The sequence below is a fragment of the Prionailurus bengalensis genome, chromosome B3 (genome assembly GCF_016509475.1).
Source record: "Prionailurus bengalensis isolate Pbe53 chromosome B3, Fcat_Pben_1.1_paternal_pri, whole genome shotgun sequence".
Lineage (NCBI taxonomy): Eukaryota > Metazoa > Chordata > Mammalia > Carnivora > Felidae > Prionailurus > Prionailurus bengalensis.
Genome location: NC_057355.1, coordinates 121604402 through 121627172, shown reverse-complemented (window position 1 = coordinate 121627172; position 22771 = coordinate 121604402). Strand labels below are relative to the sequence as shown.

Sequence of the window (22771 nt, the reverse complement as noted above, 5' to 3'; positions counted from 1 at the left end):
GGAGTTGTTAGAAAGTAAAATATATTGTGACAATTCCACTCCTGCCGTTCATCAATAAACTGACAGATCATTTAGTGTCAATTAGGAGTGATAGATGGACAAGTCCCCATGATCCTGGGCCAAAATTAATGGCTGGGAGGGAGAGGGTGATTGAAAATGACGGCTGACATTGAGAGCAAAGTCCTGAAAGTCCCTGAGGGGCCATTACTTGCCTCATTCCCTTGCAGATCAATGCAGGGACAAACCCAAAAACAGACACTTTGAGACAAAACTTAATCACTCTACCTTTCCTTCCTCTCTTTACCAAGTCCGGTTGCCTCTTGTTCAGCTCTGTTCTCCACGGCCAAGTCAGCGACCCACAGGCCATGAGGGCCCCACCTCAGGCAACTTCAGAGCCCAGGACAGCCTGGCTCCAAGATGGAATCTTCGGCACGGCTGTGACTGTGGTGCCGGGAGAAGGGAAAGGTAGTGATCCCAGGTCCCATGGAATTCCTGAATACAGCCCTTTCCTGTGGCTCAGGAGTGAGCACATGAGTTCCGGCACCAACATCTCTAGCCAGTGTGGTGGTTGACGCACGGTCTGCTCTCTACCTTGGGCGGTGTTGACGCAAATAAAATAATCCCAGAAATTCGTATCCCTCGACTATGAGCTCCCGGATCGTGTCTGGAAATAGGTCTTCTACTTCCCATTGGCAACAACAGAGCTGTAGACCTCTGTCAGCCTCACTTTCCTCCTCCTTCCCTTGTAGAGGGATATCTACCTTAGAGAATGGAACCTACCCAAGAGAGTCGGTGTAATGCACATATAAGGGGCAGCTATGGACTGAATGTTTGTGTCCCCCCCACAAATTCACATGTTGAAACCCTAATCTCTATTGTCACAGTGTCTAAAGGTGGGGCTTTTGGGAGCTAATCAGAGTCAGATGAAGTCATGAGGGTAGAGCCCCCAGGAAGGGATTGGTACTCTTATAAAATGAGGAGGAACACAAGAACTGCCTCTCTCTGTGTGTACACACCGAGGAAGGCCACGTAAGGATATATCCAGAAACAGGGCCCTCAGTGAGGACCAGACCATGCTGGCAACTTGATCTCAGACTTCTAGCCTCCAGAACTAGAAATAAACGTAAGAAATAAACGTGTGCTGTTTAAGCCACCCGGTCAAGGGCATTCTGTTCTAGCAGCCTGAACTGAGTCCATGCCATTATTATTATCCTTTCAGAAGAATTTAAGTCGAGTATTTCCAGTGTGAATTTTCTACTCTAAGCAGACTGACAGTAAGGTTACTGCCCCCCCCCAACACTTCTGCCTACATGTCCTTGAACTACAGTGCTCTCCTCCCGATCCTCTTTGTGCGTGAGAATCCACCCAGTGAGACCCCCATCTCCTCTGCAAGGGACCCTGACCACTGTGATTACTCTCTTCTCTGAGGTCACATCACCAGTGTTAGCCAGTCTGTTTCTCACTTGCGATGTGCTCCTTTCACCATTTTCGTGAATGAAAATGCCTGACCCTGCAATTTGAACAGAAGCTCTTGCAGGGCAGGGGGCACTCTGTACTCCCTGGGGTGCCCTGCAGGAGCACGAGCCCCTGTTTTCGGACCCGAACAGGCAGCTTCTCAATGTAGCCCAAGAACGGCCTCTCTCACCCTTAGTCGGTGCCCATCCTCTTCCTGCCTCACATCTACTCCTCCTGCCTCCTGAGACCAGCTCTCCTTCGCTCCAGTGAACTCAACAGTGTACATTTCTACTTTGAAAAAAGAAGAAAACCAAGAGGCCAATCCAAAATGAACTTCCCCCAATTCCCTACTCCCTGAATTCTTCTTGATCGCTTACCCAACTTTTCCAAGCTCCCTATCTTGGAGGAAAAACATCCTCGCCTCCTTCTGTCCAAGGTTAATTAATCTCTCTTGGAAGGTCCTATCCTTCCAAGGATCTGCTTGGTCAAATCCCTATTCCACCTGCAATCACTCTTTCCCCACGTATCACACACATCATTCTCAACACAAACTACTTTTTCCAAATACCGTCCCATTATCTCCTTTCTTTCTCAGGGAAGGAGACCAGTTCACCATTTCCCGCCTCAATTCCTTTTCAGCCCATCATCTGGCTTCTGCCCCAGTGCAAGTCACAGTACCACTTTTTCAAAGGTCCCTAGTAACCTCCAAACAGCCAAATCCAAGGCTCCATCCTTGACTTCTATTTGCGTAGATGATCCAAGTTGCACCTCTCTTTTGACCTCCCTTCCAGACTCCCAAACTGTGGAAATTATCTATGTGGACCACCACCAGCCTAGAAATCAGGTTTCTCCTGCATTCCCTATCTGACGGCACCACTACCCAACCAGCCATCAAAGCGAGGCGCCTTGTGGTGACCCTCCCCTCCTCCCTCCTTTGCCCTACCTCCAACCAAGGGCACGTCCATGAACTCTATCTCCGAAACGTCTCCAAAGCTCCTCTCCTCTCCGTGCTCACACCAGTGCCCTAGTTCAGCTCTTACCATCCTTCATACAGACTAGTACCTTCCCCAAAGCGGTTCCAACCTTTCAGACCTCCACTTTCCACACTGATAGCAGAGTGGCTCGATCTGATAGCAAAAACACTGATGCGATCACTCGTAAGTTCAATAAACAGTCACTGAGCACTTATTATGGACCGGCACTATTCGAGGTACTGGGCATAGGTAAATCAGTGTGTGTCCCCTCTCAAGAAGTTTATATCACAGTAGAGAGAAAAAGGTAACATATGCACGTGTACACAAACATACACACGCACATGTATGCATATATGTCGCATGCTGACACATAAAGCAAGAGATGGGAACACAGAGTGACCAGGGTGCTACTTTATATAAAGTGAGGTCAGGTAGAGCCTTGTAAGCCACGGTAAAAGCTTTGTGATGTACTTTGACTACGGGGAATACCACTGGAGAGTTCTCAACAGACGTGAAATGATCTCACTTATGTTTTAAAAAAGTCACTCTGCCTCCGTAGAGATAAGACGGAGGGAGGCAAGGATGAAGGGAGGAGACCAGTCAGGACGTTCTCACTTGAGTCAATGCTAAAAATGACGGTGACTGTAGCCAAGCACTGGCAGGACACACAGCAGATGTATTTCATCTGTAGACCTGAGCCAGTTTGCTGACAGACTGAACATGAGTTGAGACCAAGAGAAGGGTCCAAGAGGATTCCAAAGTTTATGGCCTGGGAAATGGGGAAGAGAAGAGTCACCATTTACGGAGATGTGAGGGAAACTCTGGGAGGTACAGGTTAGGGGATGGGATGGAAGGGGCGGCAATTAAGAGGACTGATTCAGACGTGCTATGACTGAGTTGTGTCCTCAAGTAGAAACATCACGTGGCTAACTGGATGTTCAGGGAAAGGCCTGGAGGGATATATATTTTGAAGACGTCACTGTGAAGGGGATAGTAAAACTCCCGAGACGGGGTTGAGATCGTGCAAGAGTGAGGGTTGACGCCGAAGAGAGGAGGTCGAGGAGGAGGCCTGGGCCTCCCAGCAGCTTCAGGACTAGGCCACAGACCAAGGAGCCACGCAAGACAGTACTTTGAGAAGTAATATACGAAATGGAAAAGCATCTTTTTCCAAGAGCAAGCTGATCTGATCTGGAAAAATCTTTAATACGTACGTTGATACATTCATTTCATAGATCCGTTTTTGAGATCCTCTTTTGTTCTCGAAGGAGCAGATACAGGATTTGTCTCATCTCCGTACTTCAAAATAAATTCCAGCTATTACAAGCACTAAAATCCCCTAATAGCTTAGAAAAATGGGGCTACTCTCTAAGACTCTCACTAATACTGCAGCGTTACCTTCTTGTTCTCGCTTAGCGCTGAAAAATAGTGCTGTGTTCCATAAGGCAAAGAGCGTGGCATTTACTGGCATACGAACAGACAGAAAGTCCACCGGAACAGAGTAACAGGTCCAAAAGGAGACTCAGGTACAAAGATGGAGAATATGATAAAGATGCTTCTAAATTCCCTGGAGAAAGATGCATTTTTAAATAAATGACGCGGGGGGGGGGGGGGGGGGGGGGGGCAATAGCCACTTCAAAAAAGATTAAACCTGAATCCATGCTTTATATCGTAGGCTAGAATTAATTCCAAACAGATCAGAGATCTGAATTTTTGAAATGAAAGGGTGTGGCTGTGTTCTGGTAAGACATGATCTATGAAAACTGGCAGCTAGCCTGTGGGTCAAAGTTTGCTGAATCCTAATGTATAGAAACAAAGAAGAATAAATTAAAATTGCATGTGTGTGTGCTTAATTCTGCAAAAGAAAGAAAAAGACAAGATAGGAAGGACAGACCAGAAACTAATACAGAGGTTACTGGATGGGGTGGATGGGAATAAGGATGGGAGTGAGGCGTCTCTGAGTACGTGTTTCTATGCCACTTTGATATGATAAGAAGTATACAAAATCACCTGTTCTTGCCCGAAACCTACAATTTGAACCTAACCATGAGGAACCAATCAGAGAAAACCAGAATGTATGACATTCTGTAAGACAACTGGCCTGGATTCCTCAAAAAAGTCTGGGAGAGCGGGGAGGAATTGGAATTATTTCAGATCAAGAGAGAGATTTTAGAGAAGATAAATTTATCTTTAACTGCACTGGATTTATTTAAATCCAGATAGATTTAAATAAAAATGATTTTAGATAAAGAGGTAGAACAACTCAACACAATGTGTGAACTCTGACTGGATCCTGGAGCCATAAAAGACATTTGGGGACAACCGGGTAAATTTAAATATAAACTATTATACTAACTGTTAATTCATTATGAAATTACTTGGATGTGATAATCATACTGTGATTATCTGGAGAATGTCCTTAATCTTGAGAGATGCATGCTGAAGTATTTAGAGGTGAAATGTCATGATGTCTGCAACTTGTTTTCAAATGATCCAGAGGGGGAAACGTGTGTGTGTGTGTGTGTGTGTGTGTGTGTGTGTGTGTGTGTAAATGAAGGGAGGAAAAGAATTAGAAAAATATATACTTTGAAGGCAATAAGTGCTGAAGGAAATTTCTCGACAAGAGTAACGTCTGGGGGGCCTGGGGTGCTCAGTCAGTTAAGCAACTGGCTCTTGATTTTGGTTCTGGTCACGATCTTACAGTTTGTGACATCCAGCCCCACACTGGGCTCTGTGCTGACGGCACAGAGCCTGCTTGGGATTCTCTGTCTCCCTCTCTCTCTGCCCCTCCTGCGTTCTCTCTCTCTCCCTCTCAAAAATAAATAAATAACCTTAAAAAAAAAAAGTAATGTCTGTGTTTCAAGAAAAAGAAATTCCTTTTCCAAGTATATCTCAAATAGTTAAACTTGAAAGCTGGCCATCCTGCTGGTGTAGTAAATATTTTTTTTCTGGTTTACTTCCCATCAAAGACTTAGTGCAAGGAATTAGAGACCAAAGTGGTTTGTAATCCTGCAATTACTAACCAGCCATTCCATTCTGTTTAGAAAGTTACTTTAAGAACACAGAATGAGGGTCAAAAGGTACAAACTTCCAGTTATATAATGACTTAAGTCATGAAGATGGAATGTAAGCGTGGTGACTACAGTTAATAACACTGTATTGCAGGGGGCGCCTGGGTAGTTAAACGTCCAACTTTGGCTCAGGTCATGATCTCACGGTCTGTGGGTTCGAGCCCTGTGTGGGGCTCTGTGCTGACGGCTCGGAGCCTGGAGCCCGCTTCGGATTCTGTGTCTCCCTCTCTCTCTGCCCCTCCCCTGCTCACATGGTGTGTGTGTGTGTCTCTCTCTCAAAAATAAATAAACATTAAAATACATATACTGTATTGTATATTTGAAAGTTGCCAAGAGAGTGGATCTTAAAAGTTTTCAGCACGAGAAAAAAAAATTTGTAACTATGTATGGTGACGAATGTTAACTTGTACATTGTGGTGATCATGTAGCAATAGATACAAATAGCAAATCATTATGTTGTTTACCTGGAACCAATATAATGTGTGTCGATTATACCTCCATTTAAAAAAATTTTTTTTAAATATTTTATCTATTTTTGAGAGAGAGCGTGAGCCGGGGAAGGACAGCGAGAGAGGGAGACGGAGGATCTGAGGCCGGCTCTGTGCTGATAGCAGCTAGCAACTCACGAACTGCGAGATCGTGACCTGAGCTGAACTCAGATGCTCAACCGACTGAGCCACCCAGGCGCCCCCCTCCATTTTTTAAGAAAAGAACACAGAGGGGCGCCTGGGCGGCTCAGTCGGTTGAGCGTCCAACTTCGGCTCGGGTCATGATCTTGCGGCTCGTGAGTTCGAGCCCCGCGTCGGGCTCTGTGCTACCAGCTCAGAGCCTGGAGCCTGCTTCAGATTCTGTCTCCCTCTCTCTCTGTCCCTCCCCCGCTCTCTCACTCTCTCAAAAATAAATAAACATTTAAACCAAAACAAAACAAATGAAATAAAACAAAAAGAACACAGAATGCCACATATGGATGAACTTTGAAAACGTCAAGCCAAGTGAAAAGTCAGTCACAGAGGACCACATGATGTACGATTCCATTTATGCAAAATGTCCAGAACAGACAAGTCACAGAGATAGAAAGCAGAATGGTGGCTGCCTAGGGTTGGGGATGTTGGGGGGCGGAGGGCATGGGAAATAACTCTAATGGGTACCAGGTTTCTTTAAAGGGGCAGGTGATGAAAATGTTCTCAAATTGACTGAGGTGCTGGTACCACAACTCTGTTAAAGGCACCAGGAAGGACTGAATTGTCCATTTTAAATGGGTGAATCACATGGAATTGGAATTACACCTCAATCAGGTTGTTATAAAAACTGAAAGAAAAAACCCACAAGAGCAAAATGCCCACCTCCACCCTCATGAGCTGCCGCACTTACTTTGAAGCCTTCGTGGAATCATCTGCCCAGCCTCCTTGCCTGCGCGGCGGCTTGGGAGGGGGAGCCTAAAAGGGAAGGAGAAGCCAAAATAACAGTCGCTCACCATTGACATTCAAGCATGCAGTGGATGAGGTTAAGGCCACCTAAACCAATATTCTGCCTATCGAAATCTTTCAAATAAAAATACGGTAGCCTTTCTAATTTACTTTCAAAATCTGGGTGCTTTCATGCCCTTCTGTGGGTATGTAAAAAAGCAAGATCTATAGGGCAATTTGGCAAAGCTTAGTGAAAGCCTTAGAAGTACTTCATACTTTTTAAGCCAGTGATTCTAATCCAAGGAATTTATTCCAAAGAAAGAATCAGAGAGAGAGAGAGAGAGAGAGAGAGAGAGAGAGAGAGAGAGAGAGACACCTAGTGTCATTTCTGAATCGTAAAAAATTCAAAACCAAAATAGACAGCAATAAGAAATGAAGTAAATCATGGAATACACACATGAAGATACTATGTAATAATGAAGAACATGGTAAAAAAGGATACTTAATGATATGAGAATATTCAGTATATATTAACTTTTAAAAAACATGTTGCAGGGGCGCCTGGGTGGCTCAGTCGGTTAAGTGTCCGCTTTTGGCTCAGGTCATGATCTCACGGTTGGTGGGTTCGAGCCTTGCGTCAGGCTCTGTGCTGACAGCTCAGAGCCTGGAACCTGCTTCGGATTCTGTGCCTCCCTCTCTCTCTGCCCCTCCCCTGCTAGAACTCTGTCTCTCTCTCAAAAAGAAATAAACCTTAAAAAAATTAAAAACAAACAAACATGTTGCAGAACAGTACATATATGCTTCCAATTTGGTGAAAAAAATATTAATACATAATATCAAGTGTCTAATGAGCTATATAATACACGAGTGAGAGAGGACCCCAGTGACAGAATTATGGACAATTTTTAATTTCCTTCTTTGTGTTGTTGTCTATTTTCTGTTTTTTTTTTCTTTACAATCACTTTATCTTTTATAAATTGAAAGGTAATAAAAAAAGATGTAAAACAGAGGTTTGCTTAAAAAACATAAACTAAACTGGCAGGATAAAAATCTACTCAGCTTATTTGGGGAAGAAGGATTCACCTGCAAAGGATGCATTCAGGAACCCAAGTGTGGGCATTCTGGTCCAGCACATCTCAACTGGAAATACCAAGGGAACATCAAGCAATCCACTGAGTCAGTCAAGGTGGATAAAACAGCAACGAGAACATTTCCTATTTTCTTTTTTTTTTTTTTTTAATTTTTTTTTTTCAACGTTTATTTATTTTTGGGACAGAGAGAGACAGAGCATGAACGGGGGAGGGGCAGAGAGAGAGGGAGACACAGAATCGGAAACAGCCTCCAGGCTCTGAGCCATCAGCCCAGAGCCTGACGCGGGGCTCGAACTCACGGACCGCGAGATCGTGACCTGGCTGAAGTCGGACGCTTAACCGACTGCGCCACCCAGGCGCCCCAACATTTCCTATTTTCAATTGCCCAGCATTCACCTAGGATTGTTTTTTGAAATATCAACTTCCTTTTTCTAAGAACTGCATATACTTATAACTGTTGCTCTCAGTCTAAGGAGATACTTTGATGAATGACTAAAAACATAGGTTGGCCAACTTTTTCAATATTTCTCATTCTGCGGGCCACACAGTCTCTGTTGCAGCTCTTCGATTCTGATACTGTAGGGCAATAAACAGCCACAGACAATAAGTAAGCAAACAGGTGTCACTGTGTTCCAATAAAACTTTATAAAAACAAGCAGCAGTCAAATTTAGCAGGAAGGATGTGGTTTTTCAGAACCTTAGACTAAAATGTGTCATTGCAACATCCTTTAAATTTATCACTTAAAGCCTAGCTTGTAACTTAAAAAAATTTCTTTTTAATGTTTGTTTATTTTGAGAGAGAGGGGCAGAGCACGATCAGGAGAGGGGCAGAGAGAGGGAGACAGAATCTGAAGCAGGCTATAGGCTCTGAGCTGTCAGCACAGAGCCCGACATGGGGCTTGAGCTGAAATCAGATGGTCAACTGACTGAGCCACCCAGGCTCCCCCTAACTTGTAACTTTTTAAGAAAACATCTCTCAATGTGCCAAAATACCTTTATACTTTTGATGTTTTATTTTGCACCAAGATATACTTTCTTTCTGGCTTTTCTAGTAGCACCCCAGCCTGCCAAGGACATGCTCCATCCAGATACCAGGGTGAGCCAGAACCTTCCGGAAATGACTGAGAAGAAACCAAGCCCTAAAATGCCTCTATCCAACTCAGCTCCCAGGACATGCTAGGTGCCACGTTAGAGAAAACGACCTTGACTTTTCTAAGCTAGAGGCAGGTAATGGAGCTATCTGGGGGACTGTTAGAAATGACAAAAATGCAGAAGTGGAAAACAAGCTACTGTCTGTCTCTATCAGGGGGGAAATCCCAATCCAAAGAAGATGTAGCAAGGAGATGCCCACCGCTGCTCCCCAGTCCACACATCCATGTCTGGTGTCCCTGCCACCCACACCCACCCACCCCTGGGCCAGAAGGGGAAGCCTCTACTCCACAACCCTACTTCCCTCAGACACTGGATGAACCAGGAGACCAATCGATTCCTCTGTCCCAGGAATCCAGAACTGAAGCTCAGAGGTTAAGTTGTTTCGAAAGCAGGAGCTGTCGAAGGACCAGCTACCTGGAAGCGGAATAGCCCCAAACTACCACAAACCAAACTTGCGTATAAGCAGAAACCAACAACCCTGTCTGGCTGAGCTTCTACTGTGTGTAAGGCACTGTGCTGGGGACACTTGAAATGTTAAAGAGAACCAGACTGAACCACAGGGGGCCCCTTGAGGATGTTTTAAACGAGTCTGGCCTACAGGCCGTCTTCCCTGTACTTCTGCAGGTAACATTCCCTACTTCCTTACCCAAGGATAGGACCATCTTGTGAGAATGAACATTCCTGAATTTGGAGGTGACAGACCCATAGCCACGTGTTGTGTTTTGCCAGACAGTGGGTTTTTTTTGGCGTGTTTTGGTTTGTAAATTTAAATTAATATTTAAAAAACTGGAAGATCTGCACACAAAATCCGGCTTCTCCTGAAAAACTCTAAGGTCCAGTAGCTCTGGGGCTGAGATCACAGTTGCCCCTGTGGACAAGACCGGCGCATTCCAGTTGGCCACAGTCCCCACCCGCCCTCTCTGTCTCCTTCCTGCTAAAGTCAAGTGCAGCTGCCCTCTGTTACTACTGCTCTTGTGCTGTTGTTCCTCTTGCAGTGCAGAATCCTCTCTCTGTTCCTACGTCTAATGGAAAATGAAAGCCAGGTCAGGTGTTTTGAGAAAGACAGGCCTGAGCGTATCTCTCGGCTGGAAGTGTGAGCTTATCTTACAAGTTCCGGATGTGCACCGAAGGAGTGCCCGTATCTTACCCCTAGCCCCACTTCACTCAGCGAGAACACCTGCCCGGCCCACGCTGTCACGCGTGCAAGTGACCCCGGAGCTACGGCCTCAGAGCTGGCATCCTCTGCTCTCTTCTCTTCGCTCTGGATGTTGGGAAGCACAGAATGAACCAAGTCAGATCCAGGGCGCCACAAGGTCGGGGTGCCTGAGGCCCCCTGGCACTCTCCCAGTGCCGTGAGATGCTGAGAGTGGGCGAGAAGGGAGCGAACTCGGGTCGCACTGGCAGGGTTCCGCCACTTGTCTCCTGGTCCCGGCGGTTTTCCACTGTGGGGTGACAACGGTGACGGAGGGAGCAGAGACTGAACTGGGAAGGGGCTCTGGGAGATAAGACGGCTCGGAAAAGGGGCACCAGCAGCCTATACTTCCGTCAAAATGCGCTCCTTTGAGTAACTGCTAAACGGCCAGACTAAATCAGGGGCTGCACGGTCAGCGCTTAGAGCAGTGCCCGCCACGCCAGCACTCTGTCTTCCCCTGTGATCATCACCGGCGGCGTTACTAATGTCAGTATGTGAAAGGTTAGACCGCGGGCAGTAAAATATACCACCATTAGGAAAAAAAAAAGAGAAAAAAATTGAGCCCGGCCTGAGCCGTCACTTTGACTACTAAGGGACATTGTGTGGTTAATAAAGTTCCCTAAGACTCTGAAAACCAAAACGACCTGCTTTATCTCCTTTAACCACAAATCCCAGGAAGCCACGGCTGTCGGGGGGCTGATGCGAGCCCTTTCCAGCCGGCCAGCGGTAGCACAAAGACGCATTTTCTCTCACGCTCCTCCCGTTAGGAAAGCGTACCAGCTGCTACATTAGGACCGCAGCATCAAAACAAAAAGATCACCACGTAAGAGTCATACCTCCGCATCCAACAGACTGAAAACCTAGTTCCAAAATCAAAGGGTTTTTTTTCACAAGTGACTAAAGACTTCAAGAGTTGACATAAGGCTGTAAAAACTGTGTAAGCTACCTTCCCCTGAGATGCGCAGGGTGGGGCAGAGGCTGCGACTGTCCTCCCCATTCCCCACCGGGAGCGTCACCGACCTCGACCTTGGGAGAGAGTGCAGAGGAAGAGGGGAGACCAGAAGGGCAGGCAGAACCCGCTCCCCACAAGCTGGGGCTTGGCACGAAGCGGGAGCTGTCTCCCTCCTCATGGAAAATCCTTAGTTTTGGTCTCATACCCTGGGTCCCAGGGTAAGAAAACTTCTTTGTAATACTCCCTACTGTAAGTCTTGTTATGGCCACACACAAATATCCTGTCTAGATGAAACAGACTTAATTAACCCCTATTAAGTTACAAAGGCAGTTCCCCAGAATCCAACTTCGTTCCCTCTGTGGGGAGCTGGGCACTGTCCTATGTGCACTGGGTAAGATTAAAAAACAATAACAACAAAAAACAGATGGCACCTTTGTCCTCAAATGTTACCCCTGTTCAGTGAGGTAGAGAAGAGGCCAAATTCAGAGTGTTATCAGGTGTGTATGAAATCTACGTGACGGGACATCTGGCTTACTCTGAAACTGAAGAGGCCACACTGGAGGTGGGAAGCAGGCATCAGGGGTGGAGGGAAAGGGTTATTCCAGGGACAGGCTGCATCCATAGTCCAAAGGCGAAGCTGAGGAGGGATCCCCTCCGCCACGGGATAGTTCCACCGAATTCTGCAGTTTTCTTGCCACCTCCGGTGGTTTTACTGGAACCACTTTCCCCTGGCGCATCATTAAGACAGAACTGTGACAAGAGTGCATAAGCTGGCAGCACACGACTGAAGATGCAACAGAACTGTGCAAGCCAGGAAGTGCTGTGGACAAGGAGAGGGCGAGGAAGCTTCATGGGGAAAGTGGAGCTTGCCCTGGATTTGAAATATACATGGAGGTGAAAAGGAAAAGCGTTCCTGAAGCAACCAGATGCAAGGGACAGGGATTCCAGGAGAGCACATAAATAACACCTGGGCTGCAGCAAACGCTATTCATTGATCGTCATATTGGTAGGAGTCCCTGGGAGAACTCTCTGGGGGGTCTGAGCAGCTTGGCACCTGTTACTTTCCAATGCAGGCTGTTAAGTGGAAGCTGTTGCAACTTGTTCATGAGGCAGCGGTTTGACATTAAGTGCAAGCTATCTGTCTGAAATGTAAGTGGCTCACTGGCTTTTAGCAATATAATTTAAAAGGTCTGGCGGGTCCTTTGAATGGATAGTCCAGCCCGTGAGGGTCTGGCTTCGCTTCCTACGAGCTATGAAGACACCTAGATACCTGATAGGCCCTGTTTCAAAAAGAGTGTCGAAGCTTTCTCACAGAGTGATCTCATAGGAAACACACTTACAGGCCACACCCTTCCTGTTGTCCTTTTAGGACCAGCTGCCGGGAACGCAGCTTTCAGTTTCCCTGGGTGACAGATGAAATGCTGGGGGGCGGGGGGGGGGGGGTGCTTTAGAGACATGCACGGTGCTCCCAAGCTTGACTTCCAGAGCTCCAGTCCCTGCCTGGTGTGGTGAGAAGTTGTAACCCTTTGGTTACAAACCTTTCGACTGGGGCCAGGGGTCCTTCCCTCTCCTGCCCATCAGGTCTGGGCAGGACAAGAGGACATGAACATGTGATTTATCTGCTCTCAAATATTATGGGTCTGAGTTCTCTGTATAATGGCCTGGGTATTTAAAGGAAAAGGAATTAGCTCTTGCTCCATCCTCTAAACTAGAAACTTACAGGCTAAGACAGTCACCTGGGGCCTTTGTTTCTCTTTTTTCCATGGAGCCCACCAAGTCCAGAATCCTCCCTAATCAAGCACCCAGGAAGACATCACCAATCTGTTTGAATCAAGACTTTGGAAGAAGTCTGTTTGCTACCCCTGTGTTAGGAGAAGGGAAAACAAAACAAACAAATAAACAAACAAACAAACAAAACCCTGGACGGGAAAAGAGGGGAAAACTCAAGTGATCTTAAAAGCGAAAAGAAGACCCGATTCTAGAATTCAAAAGGTCCTGGTTTCTTCTTTTCATTGTTCTGCCTCTGAAATTCAGAAGCACAGCCTCAAAACATCTGCTGGGAAAACCATTTCCAATTTGGGCAGATTTACTGCCAGGTAACATTATCCAAATGTGCTTTAAGAAGGAGAGTCTTAAAACATGCAACAGCACGAGGGCCAGAAATAGGATCGGGCGACGGGAGCCCTTAGGCGGCGCATCCCTCGTGTTCTCTCTTGAAAGCTGGAGTCACGTCTCCGAGTGTGGGAAATGAGCACAGCCTGCTGGGGCTGCCGCCTGATGGACGGAGGGGGCAGGACCCCGCATAGCTCCTGGAGAGAAGCAAAAATGTGCTCTCTCCAAAAATAAACAGGGGGCAGGAAAGACTGAGAGTGAAGAGTTGAAAGCACATGACTGGCGGTTGCGGTCCTGAAATACCAGCTTTCTACAAAAAGGAGCCTGTGAGAGACAGAGAGCGGGAAATTCAGGAAGCGGCCTCTTTATATGGTCTCATCCGAATGGGCCAAGATTCAACTAACTGGAATTACTATGTCACAGGGAGCCTTTAGGGCCAGACTTGTTTCTGATCTTTATATGGTTCCCCCAGATTCTTAAGATGCCGAAATAGAAAAGATGCTGCAGTGCCAAAAAAGGAGCCTTTTGAGTTTAGAAACTTCTCACACACTCTCGAAAGTCCCAGAGAAACCCCACAATATGAGTCACTCCCAAATCCAAACTGCAACCTGTTTCAAAAATGCAGTCCAAACACACGCATGGATTCCCAACAGAAGAGACATTTGGTTAAGCAAGATCCCTCGCAAACTTCACACCCACCCATCTCCCAGCTTCTAGGGGCAACACAGCTCCGGTGTTCAACGCGATTATGGGCTGAGAGCAAATTTCCCCACCTTTCTCTAAGAACCGGACAGAAGATCCAAGACAGGTGTTCTTATATGCTTGATGAGAGAGAAGACTAACACTGATAAAGATGTGAATTCAACACAGGGGCTGGTGTGTGCTCCTTAAACCCGTGTCCAGTTCCATCTCTGTCCCCTTCTTCCTCCAGCCTCGGCCCTGGGTGTGACAACTAATTCACCACAGACCTCAGTTTCTCCCTCACGGATTTAAGGTCATGAAGGTAATGGACCATCCAAACTTGTAAATCGACCCCTGTGAGTACGCATAGCTCTTTTAAGATGGAAATGGACGTAACAAAATGCAAAATCTGCTTTAAGTGTAAGAATAAAGTTTGATGGTCACTAGATGTTAAAGCTCTTAGGTGAAAGACTGACTGACGGGGAACCAGACATTCTCACGGTGCCAAGGAATCGCCCCATATATCACATGCAGGCACAAGGGAGAAAATGTTCCTTCACAACAGAGATACTATCCTGACCCTAACTCAGTGGTCAGACTTAGCAGCACTACCAGTGGGAGGTAAGGTGCTTCACCTGAAGCACGCACCATCACCCAGGAAAAACTCCTGTTGCCAATGTCCATCGAGCCCTCCAAGATGTTTCCAGCTTGTTGCAAGAGTAAGAGTGAGAGCAGGAAGGAAGGCTCAGACAAATCCGGTGTGGGGGGATCTCTATAGGACAACTGGCCCAAAAAGTCAACACCATTAAAAAGGTAGACTATTCTAAATTCAGAGAGACTTAAGAGGAATGTAACGGATTGGTTCTGGATTGGATCCTGCTTTGAAAAAATAACCATAAAATGCATTTGGATGATAACAGGGGGCAATGGATATGGACCAAGTATGGATGATGTCAGAGAACTGCTAATACTGTGAGGTGTGGAATTGTGGATTTCTAGGAAAACATCCCCATTTTTCTAGAGATACACGCTGAAGTATTAAAGTGACGCGTCATGAGGTCTGCTTTGAGATAATTGAGCAAAATGTATAAATATAAAACACTTATGCATAGAATTAACAGATATTTTACAAATTATCATTTAAGGAAAGACAAATTATCGTTGATGTTGATAACAGTTGAAGCTAGGTGGTGGGCATATGCTATTCATTGGACTACTGTGTTTATTGTGTCTACTTTTCTGGATGTTTCTGATTTTAATGTGAAGTTACGAAATGAAAGAAACCAGACGCATAAAGTTCAGGTTAACAAAAGAGGCCAAAGGCAGGGTTGATGAAGAGGAGTGGCACCAATATGGGGGTTGTTCATGGATCTATATGCTCAGTGAAGAACTGGGCTGGATGTGACAGTCACTTTCCACCTGGCAGCTGGGAATTCCTGACACCGATGCCCTGAGGACCAGAAAACAACTCTTCACCTAAAACCTCCAGTCTTGACATCCCCGCCACAATTACAAGTGACAGGAGAGAGCCTTTTATACAAGATGCCTCCTCACACCCTCACCCACTTCAATTGACCGTGGATTCTATTGTAGTTGTGTGTACATATGGATATGTGAAAGGTGGGTAAGGAAAAAACATGGCGGAAAGAACATTAGACTGGACACCAGGTAATCCAGGCTCTCGTCCTGATTCTACCACTGACTGGCTCCATGATTCTGGATTTTCAGTCAAGCCAGAGGGGATTCCCTTTGGTTCTACAATTTTGTGATTCTAAGAGTCTATGAATTATAGTATTTTCAATTCTGGGAGAGGGTATCTGGGCAAGGAGATGTAAACGATGATATGTGACATTCATCATCGGTTTGAGCCGGTATGAAGGAGATGGAGACAGAGAGAGAGAGAAGAAAAGGTACAGAGAAAAATGAGAATAAGCCAAAAAGACTTCATCCATGGTGAATAAGCCAATCTACACAATGACAAAGAATATCCTTGCTAATTCCTAACGAATGGTAATAGTATTAGCCATCATCCCTTGAGGATTTGCTATACGCCAAAGCTTTAGCAGAATCGCTATGCAGAATCCTCGTGCCCCAGCGAAGGACAATACCACCCGCCAAGTTTACCAACAAGGAAACTGAAACTTAGAGGCTAACTCCCCTAAAATCATCCTGTTCTAAGTCACAGAGCAAGGATTCAAGTCCAAGTCTCTGACACCAAAGCTTCGCACTGAACCAGGTGATAGGTGAGTTCCTAGACACTAGATGCATGCCAGCTGGAACAGGTTTGAAACGACAGAGAAACTAAAAAAAGAACCTGTCTAGGCTAAAAAAAAAAAAAACAAAACAAAAAAACAAAAAAAAAAAACAAAAAAAACAGAAAAAGAAAAAGAAAAAGAAAAAAAAATTGCCCAATAACAAGAGAGACTAGAATGACAAGGGGAAGATTTGGGAAGACCAAACCAAAGGACCATTTCCTTCCTTCACTTTCTAGGCACAGAGTAAATACATCTGCTCAAGATACAGGTGTGTTCAATAAGATGGGAGGACCAAAAAGGAACTCAGCCTAACCCTTAACCTCTGTAGAACGGTCAGGCAACGGATGGGTTAAGGGTCAAGTCAGGGTCAAAAAGTGATGCCAACAATATACCGTTAGTGAGCATTGTGCCAAAGTGTATTAAGAGGAATTCAATATAAGTCTCGGGCCTTGGAAAGTGGCTGTCTTTGCCTCATGTCACAAGATGTGCTCTTCATACCGACAGAACAGCAGTTTGAAGAAGGGGTGACTAAATGCGGGGAGAAGGGCATCTGCCATAAAGAAGGAAAGGGGAAAAGCCATGATTTTAAAGGAGCGATGGAGGGACAGATTGGAGGAGAGGAGAGAGAGTCCTGGGTTCAAATCCTAGAACCGCCACTTTCCAGCTGTGTAGCCTTGGGCTAGTCGTGTCTTCGCTAAGCTCCTTTTCCTCGGGGGAAGAACAACAGTGGTCCCAAGTCTCTTGCTGATCCACTGTGAACACTGGAGACCATCTCTGGCACAGAGCACACAGTAAACGGTGGTGACGGTGGCAGCCATACTATTTACCAGAAATCATGATAGTACTAAACTACACACCCTGGCGGCAAGATCTGGAATGCCTAGGGCTGCAACAATAGGAAGTTTCCGACAGGCGAACACTGCAGGGACCTGTATATGGGGCTGCCTCGCCCAAGTGTCGTTCCAGGGAGCCAACTCTTACCTATTCCTGCTGCCCAGAAGATACAGAAATCCTGTAAAGTTGCCTTAACCAAGAAGAGGAAACCACAGTTCCGCTGCTCACTGGCAACTAACCGTGATGCTCAGGATGACCACAGTGTCTGCCAGTTACTCTGGCGGGGTCACACTTCCCCAAATATTCCCACGTACCCCATAATAAAAGACCCATATCCCGTATCTCAATGTGCGGCCATCAAACTGCCCACTTCAAATGACTCATGGGATGAGGCTGCCGGCAGTTTGCTGAACTAGCTGATCCAAAGAGAACAGATTTCAGCCTCAAAAGTCATTCTTAAAATTTGTCCTGGATTTTTCCACCCTGGATGGCATCCTCTGAATCTCAGCTCTACCCCTCTGGGTCCTGCTAAATCAGCTCTCCCCTCTCCTCAGGTCTATACCTCCCAGACATTTACAAAGAAATGCCCTGTTCCCCCATACTTTTTGCAGTTCAGCTAAAATAAACATTCCTTCCAACTTTCATCATAAATTAAAACCGATACATTTCTGTCATTCTCTTAACTCCTTTCAGTTTGCTAAAAATCCACCCGGCACATGTGGAGCCAGAAACGTGTACAACACTGAGGGTGTAAATTCCCAGAACTCCGAGAGGCTGGCCCTTCCTGGCACCTGTGAGTTTGTATAAGCACGGTCTAGACTTGCTCCCTCAACCAAATCCAGAGCGGGATAAGTTGGAGGAAGCTGAGAGCAGAGGAGTGAGCTGTGACCTTGACACTTTAAGAAGCCTGATCTCTCACAAGACTCCTCAAGGGTGATGACGGAAAAGAAATGGAGGGAGTCTGAAGGAAGTACTCAACCATGGGCTGGCGGCCCCCATCACGTGACCTAGAGAGCGCGATGGCGGGCTCCACTCCTCTCTTCGCTGCGGTGAGATGCCACACAACACAGGTCTCCGGCTGCAGCCTGACTTTGTCCTGACTCACTTGTGGAAGCAAGGGGAGAAGGCGCTAGCACACCACAAGGTCATGGCTGGCGGGCTAGCACCCACTCCACTTTGCCCCCCAATGTTTCAAGGAACTCAGTAATCCCAAAATCTAAAAAAATTCTACAACCGTGTTTCCCAAGCTTCTAAATTTCATGGACTGTTAATATTTCAAAAAACTGATTTGTGGGGAGTAGGAAGTGGTTGGCAGTTCAGAGTTCACAATTTTTAATTTTGTTAGGGCTCTTTTTTAAAAAAAAAAAAACACCATTTCTGGGGTACCTGGGTGGCTCAGTGGTTAAGCCTTGGACTCTTGATTTAGGCTCAGGTCATGATCTCACAGTTTGTGGGTGTGAGCCCCATGTTAGGCTCTGCATGGTCAGCATGGGGCCTGCTTGGGATTCTTTCTCTCCTTCTCTCTGTCCCTTCCCTGCTTGCCTTCTCTCTCACTCTCAAAATAAATAAATAAACTTACACACACACACACACCATTTCCTCTCATGATCATTTCACTAAAGAAGGGACCTTTTCAATCTCCCCAGATTAGGAAGGACACAAATCAGGATAAAGAATGTTCCTTTCTTTTGTTTTTAATTTTTAAAAATGTTTATTTTTGAAAGAGAGACAGAGACAGAGGGTGAGCAGGGGAGGGGCAGAGAGAGAGGGAGACCAGAACTCAAAGCAGGCTCTGGGCTCCAGAACCTGAGCTGTCAGCACAGAGCCCGATGCAGTGCTTGAACTCACATGCTGTGAGATCATGACCTGGGCCCAAGTCGGATGCGTAACCCACTGAGCCACCCAGGCACCCCAAGAATGTTCCTTTAATTTGAACCGCTTATGAAAAACTTACTACACTGTTCTTGGTTTTCTCGTGTTGGTAAAAACTTCCTCCTAGACCAGGGTTAAAACACGCTACGTTCTCTGTCTTTTCTCATCCCAGGCTCTCATCCCACCCTTCCTCCAACAAGAACGGCAGAAGGCCAGCCACTCTACTCCTCCCAGGTGACGATGCTCTGGCACGAAAGGCATGACCTAGGTGCAGTCCCTTAATCTAGAAATTCTGCTACTCAGTTTGAAGTTGTACGGGAAGACCTCCCACCCTTCAAATTGTCCACTGCCAACTTCTCCAACTCTAGAGGCCTTTCTAGATTAACTTTTCAGAGTGCTCAGCACAGCGTGTGCCTGAATGGGTACTGATATCCTAGTGTCTGCATCACAGGTCTCTGGGTCTCTCTCGTGCCCGTGTTTCTGATCATTACTTCCGAGGGCACCACTGATGTCAGAACGCTTCCTGCCTGAATAGCTAACGTACCTGTACGCCCCGTCAGTTACCCTGAGAGAAAATCGACACACTCTGTCTCTGAAACAACCACTCTCATTCTTTTCTTGGCAACAGTTATCACTTGAAAAAAAACCACAGTGACTCTGAACCAATCCAAAAGCAAACGGCAGGTTCTGGATTCAGTAATGGGCAAGTAGTTTGTATTCGGCTAACCTCCACACAGATAACAACTATCAACTCTGGATGAAATACGTAAAACAACTATTCGAAGGCACCGGAGGGCAAACAAAAGCAGGCAGAAACTGGAAGGGACTTGACCCTTGAAAGAAAAAAGAAAAACTGTACTGGCCAAAAGTCCATGTTAAAATGGATTTTCCCCTTGAGTGCACTCTCCAGTCTGGGCAGCAACTGAGCAGCACAGAACTGAAGCAGAAAGCTGCAGTTGTATTGGCTTGAGGACAAATTTGGGGGCTGCCAGAGTCACTAAACATAGAAAGGGAGAAATTCTGGGGCACCTGGATGGCTCAGTTGGTTGAGCGTCCGACTTCGGCTCAGGTCATGATCTCACGGTTCGTGGGTTCGAGCCCCGCATCGGGTTCTGTGCTGAGAGCTCAGAGCCTGAGGCCTGCTTCAGAGTCTTTGTCTCCCTCTCTCTCTGCCCCTCCCCCACTCATGCTCTGTCTTTCTCTCTCTGTCAAAAATAAATAAACATTTAAAAAATTTTAAAAAATAAAAGAAAGGGAGAAATCCTGTGAAGAAAGGAGCCCCAGATCTGCATTTGAACTCCCCTAAAATCCTTGAGGCTTACCTGAGCTGCATCATGAAACCCAGTGAAAAGCAACTGCTGAAGAGATAAAAAGAAAAAAACAAAAACATAAACCACAACAAAAAAACACCACCAAACCACTGAGTGGAGATGAGATTTCAGCTGCTGCTCCCCGCAGGGGAAAGACATTGGTTTGAGTTCCAGCAACTTAGAGGTACTTGGTACATTCCTTGAGTGTGCCAGTGAAATCCCAAGTGAATCACACATTAGGAGTGAAGTTCATGTCCCAGGACTATGGGATTCGCTCTACGACTAAAGGGAAAACCAAAATAGACCTGACCTAACAGAGCCTCAAACCAAGTCTTGACAAATTCAAGGTGCTCTGCAAAGAATGAAACTGCCTACTAAAACAGAAACAACACTTTTCAGAGGAGAGTGACATAATCCAGAGTTTCCACAATGTACTGTCCACAAGGTCCTGTGTATAAATAAAGATGACTGGACATGTGAAGAAACATGAAAATGTGACCCAAAAGCAAAAGAAAAAAGACAACAAAAACTGACCCCAAGATGACCCAAATAACGGAATTAACAGGTAAGGGTTTTAAAGCAGCTACTATAAATATGTTCAAGGACTTTAAAAGAAAAGATGGTCGTAATAAATGCACAAACGGGGAATCTAACAGAAGCGACGTAAAAACGAAAGAAAGAGAAACAAATGGAAATTTAGAACTTAAAAGTTCAGTAGCTGCAGTGAAAAGTTTAGCTGGAAGACAGCAGAAGAAATTATCAGTGAAAACAGAAAATATCCAGTTTGAAGGGGAAAAAAAAGATACAAGATAGGAAAAAATTACCAAAGTTTTAGGACCAAAAAACACATGACAAACTAATGGGACAATATGAAACAGTTTAACACATATTGCAATTGGAGTCCGAGGGATAAGGAGAGAGAAAATGGGGCAAAGATAATTGAAGAAATAATGGCCTAAAGTTTCCCAAATTCGGCTATAAATACTGACTTACTGATCTCAGAACCTCGGCGAATACAAAGAAAATCACAGCTAGCCAGTCATAGTCACACTGCTGAAAACCAAGAAGATAAAAAGGAAATCTTTAAAGCAGCAAAGACAGGAGAAAAGATTTATATATAAAACCCATCCTCAGAAACAATGAAGGCCAGAGGGCAAAGGAAAGAGGATCTTTAGAGCGCTGAAAAGAAAAAAATGCTCAGCCCAGAACTCTAGGTGGGTAGAACATATCCTTCACAAATGAGGGTAAAATAAAACTATCTTCAGATCAAGCAAGCAAGCAGGGAGCAGTTCTCTGCAAATCTGTACTATGAGACATGCTAAGGAAAGTTCTTCACGGTAAAGAGAAATGATGCCCAATGGAAACCTGGGCCTACAGGGAGAAAGGAAGAACAGAAATGGTAAACATGTGGGTGAAATACAAGAGTCTCTTTTTCTCTTGATTTCTCCAAATGACAACTATTTAAAGTGAAATGACAAATGGTGCTGTGGAGTTTCTGAAGTAGGTTGTTTTAAAGTATGTGACGTCACCAGCACAAAGGAGAGAGGGGGTCAGATAACACTCAGGCCGCTGCAAGGCTCTCGCATGTTACGTGAAGGGGTATTATAGTAACTCCACACAGCCAGGGAGGAGTTAAAGATGCATATTCTAATCCCTGGGACCAAAAAAAAAAAAAAAAAAAAGTATAAAAAAACTATACCTGAGGGGCCCCTGGGTGGCTCAGTCGGTTGAGCGTCCGACTTCAGCTCAGGTCATGGTCTTGCGGTTCGTGAGTTCAAGCCCTGCATCAGGCTCTGGGCTAACAAACAGCTCAGAGCCTGGAGCCTGTTTCAGATTCTGTATCTCTCTCTCTCCCCTCCCCTGCTCATGCTCTGCCTTTCTCTGTCTCTCAAAAATAAATAAGTGTTAAAAAAAAATTAGCAAAAAAACCCTATACCTGAAAAGCCAATGGAGGGATTAGAATGGAATATAAAAAGCAATCAGCTAGTAACTGACACAATTCTGTTACATGGGGTAAAGGCACGTGACCAGAAATGTTTCCGTCTATCACCAGTGACATTCAACACCAGTCAGTACCCTTTTCCTGTAAAATATCATTCTGAAAAGAATATTTTACTATCATTCCGCTCCTTCTCAGTAATTATCGCCATGCTACATAATGAGAAGAAATCTAACCTGGCTAATGACCTCAATGAGGCTTTCTGATCAGTCTCCTGGTTCCCAACCGACTAGATAGTCTCTGTTCACGGCACACCCTCTCCATCTCTTCACCTCCCCCGAATCCTGGCGTTCCCCCGTGGACACCATTTCTCTGGCAGTTCTTTCAAGTAGAGCCTGTTCATTGTTTAAAACTGCACAAAACAGGGTCCCAAGTGAGGCTCACTTCCCCAAAGTTCCTTGAGACGATTATTCTTCTA

General features: G+C 45.6%; 1 protein-coding gene across 4 annotated transcripts in view; it reads right to left on the bottom strand.

The window, feature by feature from the left end:
- The window catches only part of IFT43 (intraflagellar transport 43), an 82126-nt gene that overhangs the window by 45362 nt on the left and 13993 nt on the right, over positions 1-22771 (bottom strand). For 2 of the 4 annotated variants that reach the window (XM_043556684.1, XM_043556686.1), the window contains 2 exons: positions 7987-8043; positions 6869-6933 (listed from right to left, as the gene is read on the bottom strand). In XM_043556684.1, coding sequence (XP_043412619.1) covers positions 6869-6933; positions 7987-8001 — 80 coding nt within the window. In that variant the 5' untranslated portion in view covers positions 8002-8043. Of the gene's footprint in view, positions 1-6868; positions 6934-7986; positions 8044-22771 lie in introns of those variants that run through there. The other 2 variants (XM_043556683.1, XM_043556685.1) reach the window with 1 other exon arrangement.